The sequence below is a fragment of the Podarcis liolepis genome (assembly GCF_965112155.1).
Source record: "Podarcis liolepis genome assembly, chromosome: 5".
Classification (NCBI taxonomy): domain Eukaryota; kingdom Metazoa; phylum Chordata; class Lepidosauria; order Squamata; family Lacertidae; genus Podarcis; species Podarcis liolepis.
The window spans coordinates 2,991,606-3,009,453 of NC_139556.1; the positions used below are offsets into that span (position 1 = coordinate 2,991,606).

The 17,848-nt window shown below is 44.2% G+C and overlaps 1 protein-coding gene across 4 annotated transcripts in view; it reads left to right on the plus strand.

Annotated features, from left to right (window-relative positions):
* The window catches only part of WNT7B (Wnt family member 7B), a 131,329-nt gene that overhangs the window by 87,835 nt on the left and 25,646 nt on the right, over positions 1–17,848 (plus strand). For all 4 annotated transcript variants that reach the window (XM_083503528.1, XM_083503530.1, XM_083503531.1 and 1 more), the window contains exon 2: positions 5,644–5,870. In XM_083503528.1, the coding sequence (XP_083359654.1) occupies positions 5,644–5,870 (227 nt within the window). The remainder of the gene's footprint in view (positions 1–5,643; positions 5,871–17,848) is intronic.

Below are 17,848 nucleotides of genomic sequence, written 5' to 3' on the forward strand. Positions count from 1 at the left end.
ATTCTCCCTCTGATCACTGAAATCACCCAGAAAGGTGAGAACTGGAAATGTTATATCTGGTTAAGTAGCTAAGAGCCTGAGCTCTGAATCATAGAAGCCCTGGGGGGGGGGGTTCAAGAGCCACTGCTATGAACTCTCTAGTTTGTGTAAATTTCCTCAGTTATGACAAGTACTTTAATTGCTATAAAGCTACTGCTTTATAATATCAGTATATTATTGTCAAGAAACAGGGATGGCCTTATAAACTTCCTACATCACCAGGACCATAGCACTTTTCAGGGAATGTCAGTTCCATTTCAGGTACAGATGTGAGAGATGCTGCACAACAGTCATACATGGACATTCATCACTGCATTCCTTCATTCAGTTCATTCATTCATGGACTGCAGCATCAAATGGTGGCTTCTATATGTGAATAAGCCATTGCAGAACATGGAGGTAAGCTGGCTTCTATACATGGGGCAGAATCAGGTAGTAGAGACTTAACATTGGTAGAATGGTCTGCACCACTTCAGACTACAGGTGTGTGATCATATTCTTTCAAGTCTCCCTTTTGTTAAACAAACAGCCTTCCTGTAGAGCAGGGAGGAGAGTGACCTATGGCCTTTGCTCTTGAGATGCTAAACTTTGACTTCTGGGGAGGATTTTTTGGTCTGTTTTATGTAGGGGAGCAGTAAAAATGCAATTGCTCCCACCATGCACAGTACAGAGTGGGACAGTCTGTTCTACCATCTCAATTACAGATAGGTAGCCGTGCTGGTCTGCCATAGTCAAAATAAAAAATTCCTTCCAGTAGCACCTTAAAGACCAACTAAGTTAGTTCTTAGTATTACTAAGAACTAACTTAGTTGGTCTTTAAGGTGCTACTGGAAGGAATTTTTTATTTTGACTACCATCTCAAGCCTCTGTTACCTGATTCTGTTCCATGTGTAGATCCAGCCCTGGAAGTTTCATGTTGCTTCATGTACTCCTTCTGTTTTTAAATTATTCTTTTTGTAAGCTACTTTGAGTGACTGCTATTGGAAGGGTGGTATAGATATAAATAAAGACAATTCTCTCAGTGGAGCTAGTTCACACATTCAGCTATGGGACATCAAGAGATGTGCATACACAGTGTGAAGCAGCCTGATTGTCGGGCTCAGTAAGTGTGATGCTACACAGAAGCATGTATGGCTATGGAAGGAGGAAAAATCTAAGAAGCTGCCTTAAATTGAAACAGATAATTGGTCCGTCTAGCCTAGTATCTGGTCCTCTGAGGTCTCAGGTAGGCATGTTTCTGCTACTGAAGATTCTTTTTAACTGGAGGGATTTTGAATATGAGCTGGGGATGGGACCCAACCTTCTGCCTGAAAAGCGTATGGTCAGTCACTGATGTCTTAGGTCGCCTATATAGTGAAAGTAGCAAGGATAGTAAAGAGAGCCTAGTGGACCCTAAGATGGGTTTGAAGCAAGAATGGATGAGCATCAGCTGATCAAATGATCAGAGATTAGGTCATATGGACTGTTGTGAACGAATGGAAGCCAGGACCTCCAGCAAGAAGCATCTGTGGAAATAGAGGATCTCTTCACTCCTCCAATTCATAGACAATGCTTCATCATGAGAATGCCATCCTGGAGTGGTTTCCAACAATACACAAAGTACAATAATATATGCAACATAACAAAAATTAAAAGCAGCACAATTAATAAAACCAGCAATAGAGCAACAGCATGAAAACAATTAAGCCAGTCTGCAGGTCACAGCAAGTGCCAGGACCAGGCCTGATCAATTTGAATCCTTAACAGGCCCAAGAATTCCAGAATCCAGTGTAACAATGAGCATGTTAATATTCTGTTTGCATTTCTTTAATGCCTAAAACTGCTACTGGGAAAAGGAACTTCAAAATAGATATGGTTATTCCCTATAACATTTCAACATTTGCATTTGCACCGTTCACTGTACCAATATACAAGGGCTCCCAGACTGGCTAAGGACTCCACTAATTAAAACGCTCCCATTTTCACTTTTCACAAAGCACAAGGAAGCTTAGAGGTTGCATAAGACATCCCTCAAGTTCACATCACACACCTTGTCTCTACCTGGCTAAGGTGTCCGTCAAGGATGCCTTGCTCTAAAGCAGTGTTTCCCAACCTTTTTTGGGCAAAGGCACACTTGTTTCATGAAAAAAATCTCGAGGCACACCACCATGCCAGATGGGGAAAGGTCACTTTTTACTTATGTAAAAAAAAAAAAAAAAAAAAATAGTAACAGCATATAGAAGGTAATGGTTAGGCTAGCACAGTGGCGTAGCGTGGGGGGTGCCAGGGGTGCCGGCCGCACCGGGCGCAACATTTGGGGGGGCGCGAGTCCAGAGGGAAGGGACAAGCAATCGAGGCTTGGTTGGGGTGGGGGTCGTCGTCTCCGCCACTGCTTCTGTTTCCCACGCGCCGCGCTGAGGCAAGCTGGGCGCGGCCAGCCATGAAAGCGCGGCGCCTGGCCAAGCGCTCCAGCCTGGGGAGCCGGCGCCTTAGCGCCTCGCCGTCAGCCGCGCAGCCATTGCCCAAGCTCGACAACTTGTGGAGGCCGCCCTGGCGGGAGGGCTCGGCGGCCGCCCTGGAGGAGGAGGACGAAGAGGAAGACGTGGTAGTCGACGTGGAGGAGGACGACGACGCCGACGAGGCGGAGGCGGGCGGCGGAGGAGCGGGAGGCAGCGGTAGCCCGCCGCCGCCGGCGGAGCACGCCGGGCCGGGCAAGGGCCACGTGGCCGCCCGGGGGAGCCTCAAGGTGCGTCGGCATCGCTGGGCGGGAAAAGCGCCGTCGAAGCCGCCACCTGCCTGGGCCGGTGGGGTCGTCGTTCGTTGCTCTAGTCTCCAGGCTGCGTTCCGGAGGGGCTTCGTAGGGCGACCTCTTGGAAGTTTCGCGGGAGGCGGGCCTCGCTTGTGCCCCCACACCGGGCACAACATCGGGGGGGCGCTCCACGGGTTAGGGGGTGCAAAATCCACAGGTTAGGGGGCGCAAATTACTTGCCTTGCCCCGGGTGCTGACAACCCACGCTACGCCACTGGGCTAGCATCCCTCTTCCAAATATGCTAGGTTTTTATTTGCAGGGACTGTTCCACATGGGAAAGCATTCAGCACTGTCATTCTCCCATCTGCCATCTGAATTGGTACTATTCTGGGTCAACTTACTCTGCTGCATGTGTAGATGAAAATGGCACCAAGTGTGGGGGAGGGGGCAGAACAGGTTTCAGATACAGGATATTAAGCATACACGTACTTCAGATTGAACTGGTTGCTTGCTTTGCAAGTTTTCATTTCCCAAATGACTGCCTTGGCAAGCGCAATACCTACCAGGCTCAACGCCGGTCTCGCGCTGCCGCTTCCCGCGCTCTCAAGGACCCGGGAGGAGGAAGGCGTGAAGGGAATCCCGAAGGCGCAAAAACCTTGCGCATGTGCAGGCCTTCCGCCTGCGACAGCACAGTAGGCCGGCCGAAGCGAGCGGCGATGGGATGTGGGAGGGAGCTCGCTCGCCGCCCCGCGTGTGCCTATGTGGGGCACGTTACAGCCTCGTGACGTCAGCGCCACGCAGGCAGCCAGGCAGGCAGACGGCGAGAGCCCCGCGCTGGGCGGCCTCTCCTCGCCGCCGCCGCCCCGCCTCTCGCCGCCCGACTCGCCTGCCTCCCTCCCACGGCACACCAGGCAACGTCTCGCGGCACACTAGTGTGCCGCGGAACACCGGTTGGGAAACACTGCTCTAAAGCACAACCTTGGAAATGGCATTACATATATTGTATTGTGTTTCAGTCTCTGCTGCAAGCTTTTTCTCTTCTTTTATTTGCTGCATGTAGTTAATGGACGGTGGGCTTGCAGGACTGGTGCCATGAATGCTGTGGGCAGTGAGAGTACCCATGACTCACATCTAGTGAAAAACCTTATCTAATATAATGTTGAATAAAGACATTCCATCTAAACAAAAAGTTGTCCTGTCTGATGTTCTGTTCTCTCAAATTTGTTAGTTTAGCCAACAACATCTGTTGTACCACTCTGTAATGGATGAGAAGTCATCAGATCCCCATTAGTTTCAATGGGTCAACTCTGAGTAAAACTTAGTTGAATACCACCCCTACTATTCAAGCTTCCTCTCCAACACTGTGGTGCTGTTTGATCTTCAGCTCTGGATATTAGAATGGAAACCACTGCGAGGCTCCTAGGGGCTGCCTATGTATTGCAGTGCAGATGTTGCATTTTATGGAATGAACTCCCTATGGAGATCTGGTGACCACTGACTATGAGGGGCTTTCACAGACAATTAAAGGCCTTTTAGTTTTCTACAGCATTTCTTGACTATTGAGTACTTTATTGATTCTGGTTGCTTTAGTTCTTGAAATTATATGACTATATGGATGTTCTGTTATTTATTGTAATGGTTTCATGTACATTGCGAACTGCTTTGAGATAAGTGAAAAGCAGTATACAGTGGTGCCCCGCAAGATGAAAATCTCGCTAGACGAAAGGGTTTTGCGGGTTTTGAGCTGCTTCGCAAGACGAATTTCCCTATGGGCTTGCTTCGCAAGATGAAAACGTCTTGCGTTTTTTGCAAGTTTGTTTCCTTTTTCTTAACACCCTTAATACAGTTGTGACTTGACTTCGAGGAGCAACTGATAGAACGCGGTGTGGTAGCCTTTTTTGAGGTTTTTGGCGATTTTTGAAGCTTTTCCAAAACTTTTCCGACACCGTGCTTCGCAAGACGAAAAATTCGCTAGACAAAAAAACTCGCGGAACGAATTAATTTCATCTTGCGAGGCACCACTGTATAAGTTTTTAAAAGAATAAATAAAGCAGTACAATCTCTTGCTCTGGTGTTAAAGCCATAGCTTAGTCCTCCTGGTTCATTTTGAAGCACAACCTGTTTCCAGCAGGGGTCAGCTCCCCTTTGCTAAGGGCGTTGCAGCCTCAAAGCTGTTTATCACTGAGATAGCATACTGCAGAAGACAAAAACTTTAATGAAAATTGCAAGCGTGTCTGCTGCAGTTATTGAAAATGTTTCTTTTACTCTGTCTAAACGTTTGAGACACTTCTGTGAAAAGTTCCAGACCGTTTTCCAGGTCTGAAAAACCTGACTCTGAAATTTGTGCTCGCAAGCTCCTATTAATCATTCATCACCTCGTGTTTATAATAATGAGCGTGAATGTTGGTTGAATAAAGTCATCCCCTACTTTTTATGTTGTGGTTTAAAATTAGAAAGGGATGAACTGGTTTGAAAGCATTCTGCAGTGAGGCGGAGCCAATGCCCACTAAACTTAATCTGCCCTTCAGTTAGCAAAATTTCCAAAAATCCAAATCAGATTTTTAATATCTATTTCTCACATCTCCTCATTGCCTCGTATGATCACAGGCAGAAGCTGGAAGTGCCAACGTTTTGTAAGACAGATTGCACATGTGGTAACTCTGGCCCAAGCAAAACTAGGCATTACCGAAAGTCATGCAAGGTTTCCAGCCCCACTGCCAGACCAAAGAGGTTGGGATAAGTGTGCGTAATTATAGGAGCTCCCTTCCAGCCCTTTTGCTCTTAGCCAGTTGCCTTGTCCAGCATGCTATGCTATCAAGGAAATGGAATTAATGGCTTCCATTAGCTCTAATGCTTCTTCTCTGCTTTCCTTTAGAGCTTTGTCATCTGTGGTGGCTTTAGGAGCAAACATAATCTGCAACAAAATCCCAGGCTTGGCCCCTCGGCAGCGAGCAATCTGCCAGAGCCGTCCTGATGCCATCATAGTGATCGGAGAAGGGGCCCAGATGGGGATCAATGAATGCCAGTACCAGTTCCGATATGGCAGGTGGAACTGCTCAGCCCTGGGAGAGAAAACAGTCTTTGGTCAAGAGCTTCGAGTAGGTAAGGGATTCCTTCAAGTAATGTTGAAGAGGAAAAACATATTAACAGGCATATAATAGATGCCAAATGTAATTATCATCCTCAATAGATCAGATAATCTCTCTCTCTCTCTCTCTCTCTCTCTCTCTCTCTCTCTCTCTCTCCATGTTAATGTGGCAAGTCAAATGTCAATATATTGGCACAGATTAATGAAACCAAGTGGCATAACTCTTGCACGTGTGCAACGTGGAACCTTAGTGACCCTGTTTTAAATTGTGTGAGGCATTTTCCCTTTACCCCAGAAAGCTCTTCAGTGCTGTGTAGCCCTAGTGCCTGCTCCCCCCTCTTAGCATCCTAGATTCTTCCTTTTGGTGTAAAGGGCATCAATTCATATGTAGATTAGAAATATTCGTTCATGTGAATTGGCCCTGCATCCTCCACTATGCTATATTAGTAGTGATCTGCAAGTCTCTTGGGCTCATTTTGAAATTGGAACTGGTAACTGACTGGACTGCATCCTTAGAACTGCCACAGACATTTTTTTAAATGAATTTGAAGCAAATTTTGGGTTCCATATTGGAGCCAATTATGGGGAAGGGTTTTCTTCTTTTTTGTGTGTGTTGGTAATGTGCTGGTAGCATGTGAACATGGACCTAATATTGTACTAGTATGGAAAATGACTGTGTTTGCTGGAAGATGCTGGTCTTCACATTCAAAGTTTCAGGGTGAACAACTGTCAATTGTATCTCTGGTAAGAATTGGGCTTTTTTCCCATCCCTGAACTACATTAACCAAAATATTCACCAAGTTCGTGAACTTGTTCAGTGAACCTGGGGAACTCCCAAAAATGTCTGACTCTGATTGATGTGGCGCTTGGTGGCTTTTTATGGTTTAAACCAAACTCAGACTAAACATGGCCATTTCAGCTGTGTTTTGCTTTGGGATTGTAGGTTCATCTGAAGCCAAAGCAGAAGGTTAAGTAGAGGGGTAAGAAACCACAAGAAGAATAATAGCTGGGGAAAGGGGACCCTTGAACACCTTCAGTGGAATGTTGGATCTGCAGATTTTCAGTAATTTATGATTAAAAAACTGATTGAATAATTTAAGGGCTAGACTCTGATCTGCTCCTGTGATAACAGACTGCTTTAAGTCAGGGGTGATAACTCTTAGTTTGGGGGCCTAATCTCTGCCCCACAAGCATTTTTTTCCTGCTTTCCCCAAGACCCCACAGATTTTGGCAGAAGTGGAAAAGAAAAGAAAAAGAAAGTCAACACAGTGTTGGGCTGGGCAGAACCCAGTGCACTGATGGGGATGCAAACCACCACCCCTCCCAAATTACTTGGGTGAACAGGGTGCAATGATCGCCACAGCTCAGCTGAGGAAGTGGGGCTGTGTGCTCATATATGTCTGCCTGGGTGTACTCTCTCTGTGTGGTGTGTGTGTGTGTGTGTGTGTGTGTGGTCTTGTGGGCCTCAGAGTGTTGGCCAAGGTTGACTATAGTCCCTTGGTCAAAAAGCATTAGCCACTGCTACCTTAAGTCTATTTATCATCTGGGAAGCCAGCAGCATAGTGACCATGGTTTAGTGGCAATGGACATCAGCTGCATGCAGGAAGCCCCAGCTTCAGTCTCTGGCAAAGACCTCCACCAAAGACCATGTGGAGCTTTGATGAACCCATAATCAGAGCTTGGTAAATGCCAATAAAGGAATTAAAATTCTGCATACAGGCAAACCAAGCTTTGTGTCAAGGAAATCTGAATTCTGCGAACCATGCAAATTATGCACTCAACAAATGTGCTCCCCCATTTTACGTAAATGTGTGTGGCGTATTTTATTATTTTCATATATATTTTTCTAATTTTGGGACAGGACAATGAGATGCTGCCCCCTTTGCCTTTGAGGTTACAGTCAGCATCGCTCATATGTTTTGGATAGCAACTCCAGGTCTCCTCTCCCACACCCTCCACAAGCAGCATGTAATAAAAAACAACACAACACCACCAACCATTCAGGCCACATGTTTGTTCCCCACACTCTTCCCTTCCCTGTCTCCATAATCAGCAGCCCACAAAGTGAACTAAGCTCAGAGAAAGAGGGTGGCACGGCATCATGCGTTTCAGAAAAGAAATGGAGGCGTGAGTCTGTTGTTTTGGTGGTTTCCAGGCAACTTGAGTAATGTCTAGTTCTGGCCCTTCAAATCTAGCTTCACATCCATTAGGTCAGAAACTAGCTTTTTATATATTAAAAAAACCTAAGATTTTATGGATGCTGAATTCAGTACTGAATACAGCATTCTGAACTTTTTCTATGCACCACAGAATACACCCAGGATGCAATGACAGCATTTCCAGTATCCTTGTGATATGGTTCAAATTATTAGAGTCAGAAAGAAATCCTGAACCAATTCAGACCGCTTTTTGGTTAATGTGAAACACTCTTCTTCTTATTATTACTTTTATTCGGGGGTTTTTGTTATTTTTTCTCATACTGTCATTTTGTCATATTATTGGCACTGTTATTTAACTATTTGGTTACTGTTAATGTCAGGTTGATGGTATGTTTATTATAAAACATCTGTATATTTATTATGGGAAAATCTATATTGATATATTTGTTTTTACTCGAGTAATTGGGGGTATGGGGTGTGGGAGTGAGATATGAAGAATGGAAGCTCAAAATAATCTGGAAGATAATAAAGAGAAGAAATTAGAGAATTTTAAACACAGTGCAGAGGAGTGCTAAACTTTACCTCATCAGAAAGGAGGGATGATGTTTGTTACAGGCTGATTTGTGTATGCCTATCGCATGAAGGTGGCACCATCACATAAACGTGCGAATTATAGTCGTAATCCATGTAAGGCACAGGTGGGCAACTCACACCTGGAAGGGGGTATGTAACAGATGTGGACATAAGCACTAAAGAAGGCTTAAAGCAATTTACCACCAAGTAAAATAAAATAAAATAAAATAAAATAAAATAAAATAAAATAAAATAAAATAAAATAAAATAAAATAAAATAAAATAAAATCCCACTAACATATTAAAAGCAGATTTGCCAATACAGCCATATTGTTGGTGCTGCCCAAACATCTCAAAAAACAAAAGTGTGCCAAAACAATGACAGATTTGGTGCACGGCAGGGAACCCTGAGGGGCAACGACAGAGGAGGCCATGCAGAGAAGAGCCCCAGGTGGCAAGAAGGTTCATATGGGGAAGGGTGGTCCACGAAAGAGAATGAGTGAGTGAGTAAGCGAGTGTGTGAGTGAGAATGGCTCCACTCACTGCCCCCCCCCCCCGCAGCAAGCAGCCCCCATACAGCCTCTCATCACTGCACCTGGCCCTTGAAGGCACACAGGTTGCTCCCTGATGCAAAGCTTTCCATGAAAGCAAATAGGAACTTTAAGAAGGGGGACATTTTTCACAGGGAAAATGCTATGTGGGGGAGGGGAGGTTGACACACAGTACCATGCTATGAATTTCATGCACAAAGTTGGTCATGGATCTCGTGTCTTCAAGTCTAATTTGGCCCCAGTGAGAAAGAGGTAGGTTGAAGCACACAAGGACCAGGCATATAAATATATTTTCATACCCTCCAACATTTCTCAGATGAAAATAAGGGTGTCCTATTCTACACCAGGAAGCTTTTCCCGCGGTTGATCTTGCTGCACACATAGACATCATGTATGGTACATCTGTCACCTTGAGCCAATTGCAACCTCTCCACCGAACCTTCCTCACAGGATTGTTGTAAAGAAAAAATGTGTGAGGGAAGGGATCGTGTACAACACCTTCCACAGATAAATGAAATTAAATAAATTTTCAGAGGTAAGCTGGCTTGAGTCAGGGGAAAAGGTGGGCAGCAGCAGCAGCAACAACGACAGAAACTGTGAAAATGAGCAGGAACATACCAAAGAGTAAACTGAGTGAATTCTTAGTTACTTCTGAGTAAAAATGCTTAGTACTGCAGTGTAAGGCCACCATAAAGGAATAAACACTCCATGCATTTCCTTGAAAAATTGCTGGCTGTTGATGCATTGCAGTTAAATAATTTAAAGTGTTGGTGACATTTCCCTTCAAAATTATAAGAAGGGCTGCCAGAATAGTGATGACAGCTTCACTATATCCTTTCATTTGATGCATGTACCTTTTTGCAGTATAAACAGGACTCCATTTGTGCCCCCACACCTACACAGCAAAGTCTCTTCTTTCCAAAAAGGACAGGATGGTGGGGAGGGGGGGGACGCATCTGATCCCTCCATCACTTTTAATTGTTCTCTGAGAAGTGGAGGGAAGGAAAAATGGAAACAGGGACATTCCAGGATCAAATCAGAAACCGAGATGGCTTCTGTAATTCTGAAACTATTTCTGGAAAATTGGGACACTTGGAGGGTTTTCCTTTTGAAGGCAGAAAAGAGGTCAGTAATGCTGCTTTAAAGAGAAGTCGTCAGATGATGGCAAGCTCTGCACTCTCCTCCCACCAGATGCCACCCTTGAGTTCTACTGTGCTGCCCCTCTTTGCATCAGGCTCTGAGCCTCAGGAAACTCAACATGTCTAATTCATGTACCAGATAGAGAAGCTCTTCAGACATGTTTGTGCCTGTGCTGCAAGGAGAAGAGGCAGGGTTCAGCCACAGAGCACACGCTTTAGACATACAGAGTCCCCTCTCCAATCTGTGGCATCTTTAGGTCAAGTCAAAGCAGATGGTCAGTATCAAGGCTGAAATAGAGAAGACAATGGAAATTATTGGATCTCTAAATTTTGGGCAATAACTGGGAAAGGTCTGTCCAGATCAAATGGCTGGTTATCTTTATCCTAGAGAGTAGAAGATTAAGGAGAGCCCATGACAATGTCTTCAAAAGCCTGGTGGGCATTTCATGCAAATGGTTGAACAGATTTCTTCATTGTTGCTCCAGAGGGCAGGACTAGAGCCAAAGGATGGAAATTGCAGGGAAGCAGTTCTTCACTAAACATGAAAAGGAACCTTCTAACAACATGAACTGGTCAACTGTGAAAGAGAATTGCCTTGAGAACTGGTGGCTTCCCCTTTACAGAAGGCATTTAAGCACATGTTCGTGACTCAAGGATGATGTGGTTGCATCCTTGAGTTTGAACTAGATCAGTGGAGGTCAGAAGCTAGATCACAATTTACTCTTGTGCTTTGAAGTAAACTGGCAAGGATTTCTGACAGCATTTTTATGTTGTGAAGTGCCCCAAGATCTGCGGATAAAGGGTGGTACACAAATTAAACAAACAAACAAACAAACAAACAAAGCAACCTGTCTCCTGTATAACAATAATAACATAAAAATGACATACACACCATGCAACAAACAAACAAAGTTATTGAAATGTGGGCAGGGGAGAAGCTAACCAGGAGTGGCTTTTTGTGTGGCAGGATTGTGACCTCAGTTCAGCTCTGGTGCTCTAAACAAATTCCTGGGCTCAAAATTATTTCATTTGAAATGTCTATCCTATGCACCAGGCTCTGGTCAATGGGTTTCAAGGATCCAGTAACAAAACAAAAACAAAGTAGATCTCCAAAGACTGAAGCCTGCCCACCCTTGGACTAGATTAGCTCATAAGCACACTTCCAGCTCTCTGATTTTATGAGACCCTGGGTAGGCAGTTAACGCTTTCCCTCAGCTCATGTTCCTGACAAAAATGCTCCTTCCCAAACTGTCCTTTATGCTGTTAGGGAAAACAAGAGTGCAAAATAAAAGGACACCTGGGGTGGGGGTGGGGCTTACACTATAATGGCATTACATGGCATTAAAATGAATACAAACTGGGATGTAAGCATGTATCTTTTACCAATAGAGCCTATTTTCAGCTTCTGAAAGAGCCACTAAGTCAGACTATGTCTAAAGATACCAATTATCCAAATATGTGTGTCAGGAAGGATGGCTGTTGGAATTATTTCAGCCACATGACATCAGGCCCGGGGAGCCAGTAAACTGGGGCAATGCTAAGAGGCACCATCGGAAAGAACTGCAAAGTGCTGCTGCTGTTTAGCTGTCCTTGAAGCAATAAATCAGCAGAAAGCAATACATGCTGTGGAATTCCAGCTTTATCATCAGGCAGCCTGGAAGCAGGGAAAAACCAACAACAAGGTTTCTTATGGAGAAAAGAGAAGCCTATCTAGAGATTATCTTGGCTCTGGTGAGATAAGAAGTGGGAGGGTATTGTTACTGCTAAGAAAGCAAAAGATGATAGATAATGAGAAGCTCAAGGTTCCAGTTTGTTATATGCATATCTTAAGGCCACAGTTGTAACTCTGCTTACCTGGAAGTAACCCCCTCCCCTTTCATTAGGACTTACTTCTGAGTAGACATAGTTCAGATTGTGCTGTGAGACACACCAAGAAGAATTCCTTCCTTCAAGCTATAACCAGTAGTATTGGATGGTCAGAGGTGCCTGGTTGGAGGGTGGCACACATTGTGTGTGTGTGATGTCACATGTATGATGTGTGAGTGGCGTCTCGTCTTCTGGAGAAGGCCAAGCACTGGAGTTGGCCATTGAAGCTGGGACACACAATGTGTGATGTGTGTGACATTGCATGCATAAGGTGCACACCAGGCTCCCTCAGCATTCAGGGGGTCCTGGCCCCTTTCCAACAGAGATTGATGGGGGTGGTGACAAAATGGCCCCCTAGAGTTGGCACACTTGTGGATGGTGGAGATTCAAATGTTGGTCAAGCAAATGCAAATGGTAAATATGTGTGTGTCGTGAATTAAGTAGAGAGTACCAGAAATACAAACACACCAAATCTAATGTGATTCTACAAGATAAGCCTCACCCCACCGTGAAAGGGCCCAAGATAAAATAAATAGAATTCTAAAAATTCTACCTGGAATTCTCTTCTTAATTATTATTAAATAAAATCATCTATAATTGGCCACATTTTTACCTTATGGGCAGTGCTCTCAAAATTACTATGCAGTGTACATTAGGTTGAGAGTTTCTGACTAGTTTATGCTTAGCTAATGAATTTCATAAATAAGTGGGGGTCTTATTTAACTCAGGTGTCCCTTGTTATAGTCAAACACTATATCCATGCAGGCACGTCACTGAATATTCTGTCATAGATTGATATCTGCATTTGGTATTACATGAGATTTAATTTCAAGTTTTGATGATGTTGAATATGCAATAGTATTTCATTTATTACTGTAATTGATAGCTGACATATACAATGCTACAGAGTAACTGATAGCATCTGATTGGCATGCAATGGTTTTTAGCATTGGACCATTTATATAAGGTTTCATGTTTGATACCTGACAAATTCAAAAGCAAGCAAAGCAATAACAACTAGACTAACACTTCAGTACTTACTGAAGTAGGCTTACTTACTTCTGAGTAGGCAAAGGAATGCTGTCTGAAGCACTTTAGATTCAGTTGCAAGTGTTAAATATCTTACCATTTTAAGTTCAGCAAAACATTTTTAGTTCTGTACTTAGCTTTTTAAACCATTGCAATTTTGTTTAAAGGGCCTTGAAAGGCAACAGCCTAAATCCGCCTTCACCAACCTAGTGCCCTCCAGATGTTTGGGGCTTCAGCTTTCATCAGCCCATGTCACTCAGGTTGATGGGAGGTCACCAAGGTGGAGAAGGCTGGTCTAGACATATGACTTACTTAATAAATCCCTGGATCCAATAACATTGTGAGGTTTCTATTGTGCAGTATAAGAGCTAAAACAAAACCCTCCTCTTTAGTCTAGTTAGACACATGCCAGATAGTTGTCAGATTTCCTCAAATACCTTGTTCAGCCCTTTTGCAGCTAATTATGCCAAACTCTCTTCTGAACTCTAGAAGATGAAAAATGTTTGCCTTCAGCACTTTACTGTGTTCTGACATGAATCGAAGCTGCAAGAGCCAGCTGAGCAAAACAAGTGAAATCCTGATTTCTTCACAGCCTATCTATAGACCTGAAAGTCTGGATGCCTAGTGCCTTATTATTTTTATTACTACTACTATTGTTGTTTATTTATAGCTCCACAGTTTTTATGGTGCTTTGCACAGTAACAAGTTAACAGCCCAGCCCTTTGCATGTTTACTTGCAGTTAAGTCCCACGGAGTGTGTAGAATTGCAGCCTAAATGACTAGTCCCAGAAGCAATGAGCTTACAATCACACACACACACACAAAACAGAAACATTGCTGTACATTAAATAAATCAAAACATACACTTTTAGCAGGTTCTATTTGCTTTTCAAAATGCTCAAGCATTTGCTTGTGGTTCCTGTGCTGCTGAAATCCCTTCCCTACAATTATAGATGATAGGGTTGGTCATCTAGTCTGGTTCTTTACATCGAGTGGCAAATGCTAAACATAGAATTAAAATTCACTGTTACATGTGTTGCATCCTTCCTTTTCTTCTCTCTTCCTTAACATACATTCTTTTTAGTAAACCACATGTTCTTTAACAAAAAAACACTGGATGGCATTTCCAAAGTTTGAAAGAAACCCCCCCCCCATGCAACACAAATGTACCCCAAATACAGGGATTTTGTAAAATAGCACACTTTTTGGTTTTTTGTTATTATGTATATGAGCATTTGGGCAGTCTTTTGAAAAATAAATCATTTTGTTATACAAAAACATACAAGGACTGTACATTTACTTTAGTTTGCGTCATGTATTATGGCAGTCAAGCCAAGAAATGTTTATATGACAGACAGCTATACTGCAAGTTTGCAGCTAAAAATAAACTCATCCCCACCCTAAACGCATTTTGAAATATGAATGTTTTTAAAGGGGTGGGGCCTAAAGGCCAAGCACTTCAAATTATTATTTTCATAACTCTCTGGATAAAAACGATTCCCTTGCACCACATGGAATCAGCAAGGAGACTTCCAGCAAAATAACCCCAGAGGTTTTTTATATTAATCTTGGGGATCTGCACCAGGCAGTCTAAGAAAGTGTGTTACATCCTACAAACTTTCTTGTGTGTAGCGGAGCCTTCACCTATCAGTTTTATACCCTAAGCAGTTGTTATGTTAAAGGTCACATCTGCCAGTTCTTTTAATACTCTTGGATGCAGTTCCTTCTTTGGAGGTCTTTAAGCAGAGGCTTGACAACCATATGTCAGGAGTGCTCTGATGGTGTTTCCTGCTTGGCAGGGGGTTGGACTCGATGGCCCTTCCTTGTGGTCTCTTCCAACTCTATGATTCTATGATTCTAGGTGTGATTACATTCAATGTGCAACCCCCTCTTTAAATAATAGCCCTTCCATTCTGTTGTGGCCCCAATGATCATAGAATCATAGAATCATAGAGTTGGAAGAGACCACAAGGGCCATCGAGTCCAACCCCCTGCCAAGCAGGAAACACCATCAGAGCACTCCTGACATATGGTTGTCAAGCCTCTGCTTAAAGACCTCCAAAGTAGGAGACTCCACCACACTCCTTGGCAGCAAATTCCACTGTCAAACAGCTCTTACTGTCAGGAAGTTCTTCCTAATGTTTAGGTGGAATCTTCTTTCTTGTAGCTTGGATCCATTGCTCCGTGTCCGCTTCTCTGGAGCAGCAGAAAACAACCTTTCTCCCTCTATGTGACATCCTTTTATATATTTGAACATGGCTATCATATCACCCCTTAACCTCCTCTTCTCCAGGCTAAACATGCCCAGCTCCCTTAGCCGTTCCTCATAAGGCATCGTTTCCAGACCTTTGACCATTTTGGTTGCCCTCCTCTGGACACGTTCCAGTTTGTCAGTGTCCTTCTTGAATTGTGGTGCCCAGAACTGGACACAGTACTCCAGGTGAGGTCTGACCAGAGCAGAATACAGTGGCACTATTACTTCCATTGATCTAGATGCTATACTCCTATTGATGCAGCCCAGAATTGCATTGGCTTTTTTAGCTGCCGCGTCACACTGTTGGCTCATATCAAGTTTATGGTCAACCAAGACTCCTAGATCCTTTTCACTTGTACTGCTCTCAAGCCAGGTGTCACCCATCTTGTATTTGTGCCTCTCATTTTTTTTTGCCCAAGTGCAATACTTTACATTTCTCCCTGTTAAAATTCATCTTGTTTGTTTTTGCCCAGTTCTCTAATCTGTCAAGGTCGTTTTGAAGTGTGATCCTGTCCTCTGGGGTGTTAGCCACCCCTCCCAGTTTGGTGTCATCTGCAAATTTGATCAGGATGCCCTTGAGTCCATCATCCAAGTCGTTGATAAAGATGTTGAATAAGACCGGGCCCAAGACAGAACCCTGTGGCACCCCACTAGTCACTCTTCTCCAGGATGAAGAGGAACCATTGATGAGAACCCTTTGGGTTCGGTCAGTCAGCCAGTTACAAATCCACTGAGTGGATTTCCCTGCTCTTAGCATCAGGAGCAGTTTCCTGCCTGGGTTGAATAGTAGTTTCGACCTAGCATCTTTGGTTGGGGCAAGACAAGCAAGTTTGGGTGAGCACACAAATGCCAATTTTTATTTTTATGACTTCCAAACCAGAAAATAAGGGGGCTAAACGGGACCCCAAGGTAAAGGTAAAGGGACCCCTGACCATTAGGTCCAGCCGTGGCCGACTCTGGGGTTGCGGCGCTCATCTCGCTTTATTGGCCAAGGGAGCCGGCGTACAGCTTCCGGGTCATGTGGCCAGCAGGACTAAGCCACTTCGGGCAAACCAGAGCAGTGCACGGAAACGCCGTTTACCTGCACGCCGGAGTGGTACCTATTTATCTACTTGCACTTTGACGTGCTTTCAAACTGCTAGGTTGGCAGGAGCAGGGACCGAGCAACGGGAGCTCACCCATCGCGGGGATTCGAACCGCCGACCTTCCGATCAGCAAGCCCTAGGCTCTGTGGTTTAACCCACAGTGCCACCTGCATCCATGGGACCCCAATGTACCCCCAAAACAGGACAGTCCTGGTTTTAAAGGGACAGGTGACATTAACCTTTTTATTATTGTTTAAAGAAAACTTATTGCTAGTTTAGGCCAGAGATTATGAATAACCCAGACAAAAAGTACATTTAAATAAAAGCAAAATAAGACACCCCCCCAGCAATGGCACATAAGATGAAGGCACATAAGAAGACAACCACAACGAGCATGCTAAATGAAAAAGGCTACTGGGCATGATTCTTACATAACTGACACATACTATCAATTTACTTCTTGCCCATATTTGTTCCTGTTGCAGGAGGGCAAAACCGGCACCTCTCTTATAGCATGTGGATTCCTCTATGGAACGTAGTGCAAAAGAACAAAGGTAGCCAAAGAGAAACTCTCCTGTGCGCAGCTCTTTGTGATTTTGGGTAGGTTGAAGGAACAGGTTACTCAAACCTGATTGCGCAGCTACCCTAACCAGGCCCCAAAACCTCCCAAATTCCTTCTTCAAGGATCCATTAGCTAAAATGCTGTTCCTTCAAGGTGACATCATTGAAGTCTTGCACAGGAGATCTTCCCAGTGGATTGTTCCCTCTGTGATTACTATAAAGTCACTGTTCTGCATCTGCTCTGCCATCTCTGAATAAGACATGCTGCCCCTCAGGCTCTTTTGCTAGCGCATTGATGCACCATGACATCCTGACACTGGTAGCAAGGCATGAACACATCCCCCCCCCCCCGCATCTCTTCCATCTCCCATTTATTTTCCTTTGGCAGTTCAGGAAGGCTGCCTTCACGTTCTCCTTCGCCCGCCTGCCCACCACCGTCCCCCATTGTTTGCTTTCTCTTCTCCATCGATCAACTGTGTTACTTTACTGCAGGCACTGTAATATTAACTACTGTTCAAACAGAAGCACTTAGCAGGGGACTTCGCTGGGATTCCTCTGACCTATTACTCAACAGGATTTTCTGCAACAACACGTTTTTGTTTGTTTTGGGGAGGGATTAGTGGCAATATTCCACATACTACTGACACAATGAAACACAGGTTTCATAGGAGGTAAAAGGAAATCTCTCTATCAGACACCGCCTCCTTGATTTTTAAAGGGACATATGCAGATCTGATTGCTTCTAGCAGTTTCAAAGTCCAATAAGAAAGGTGCA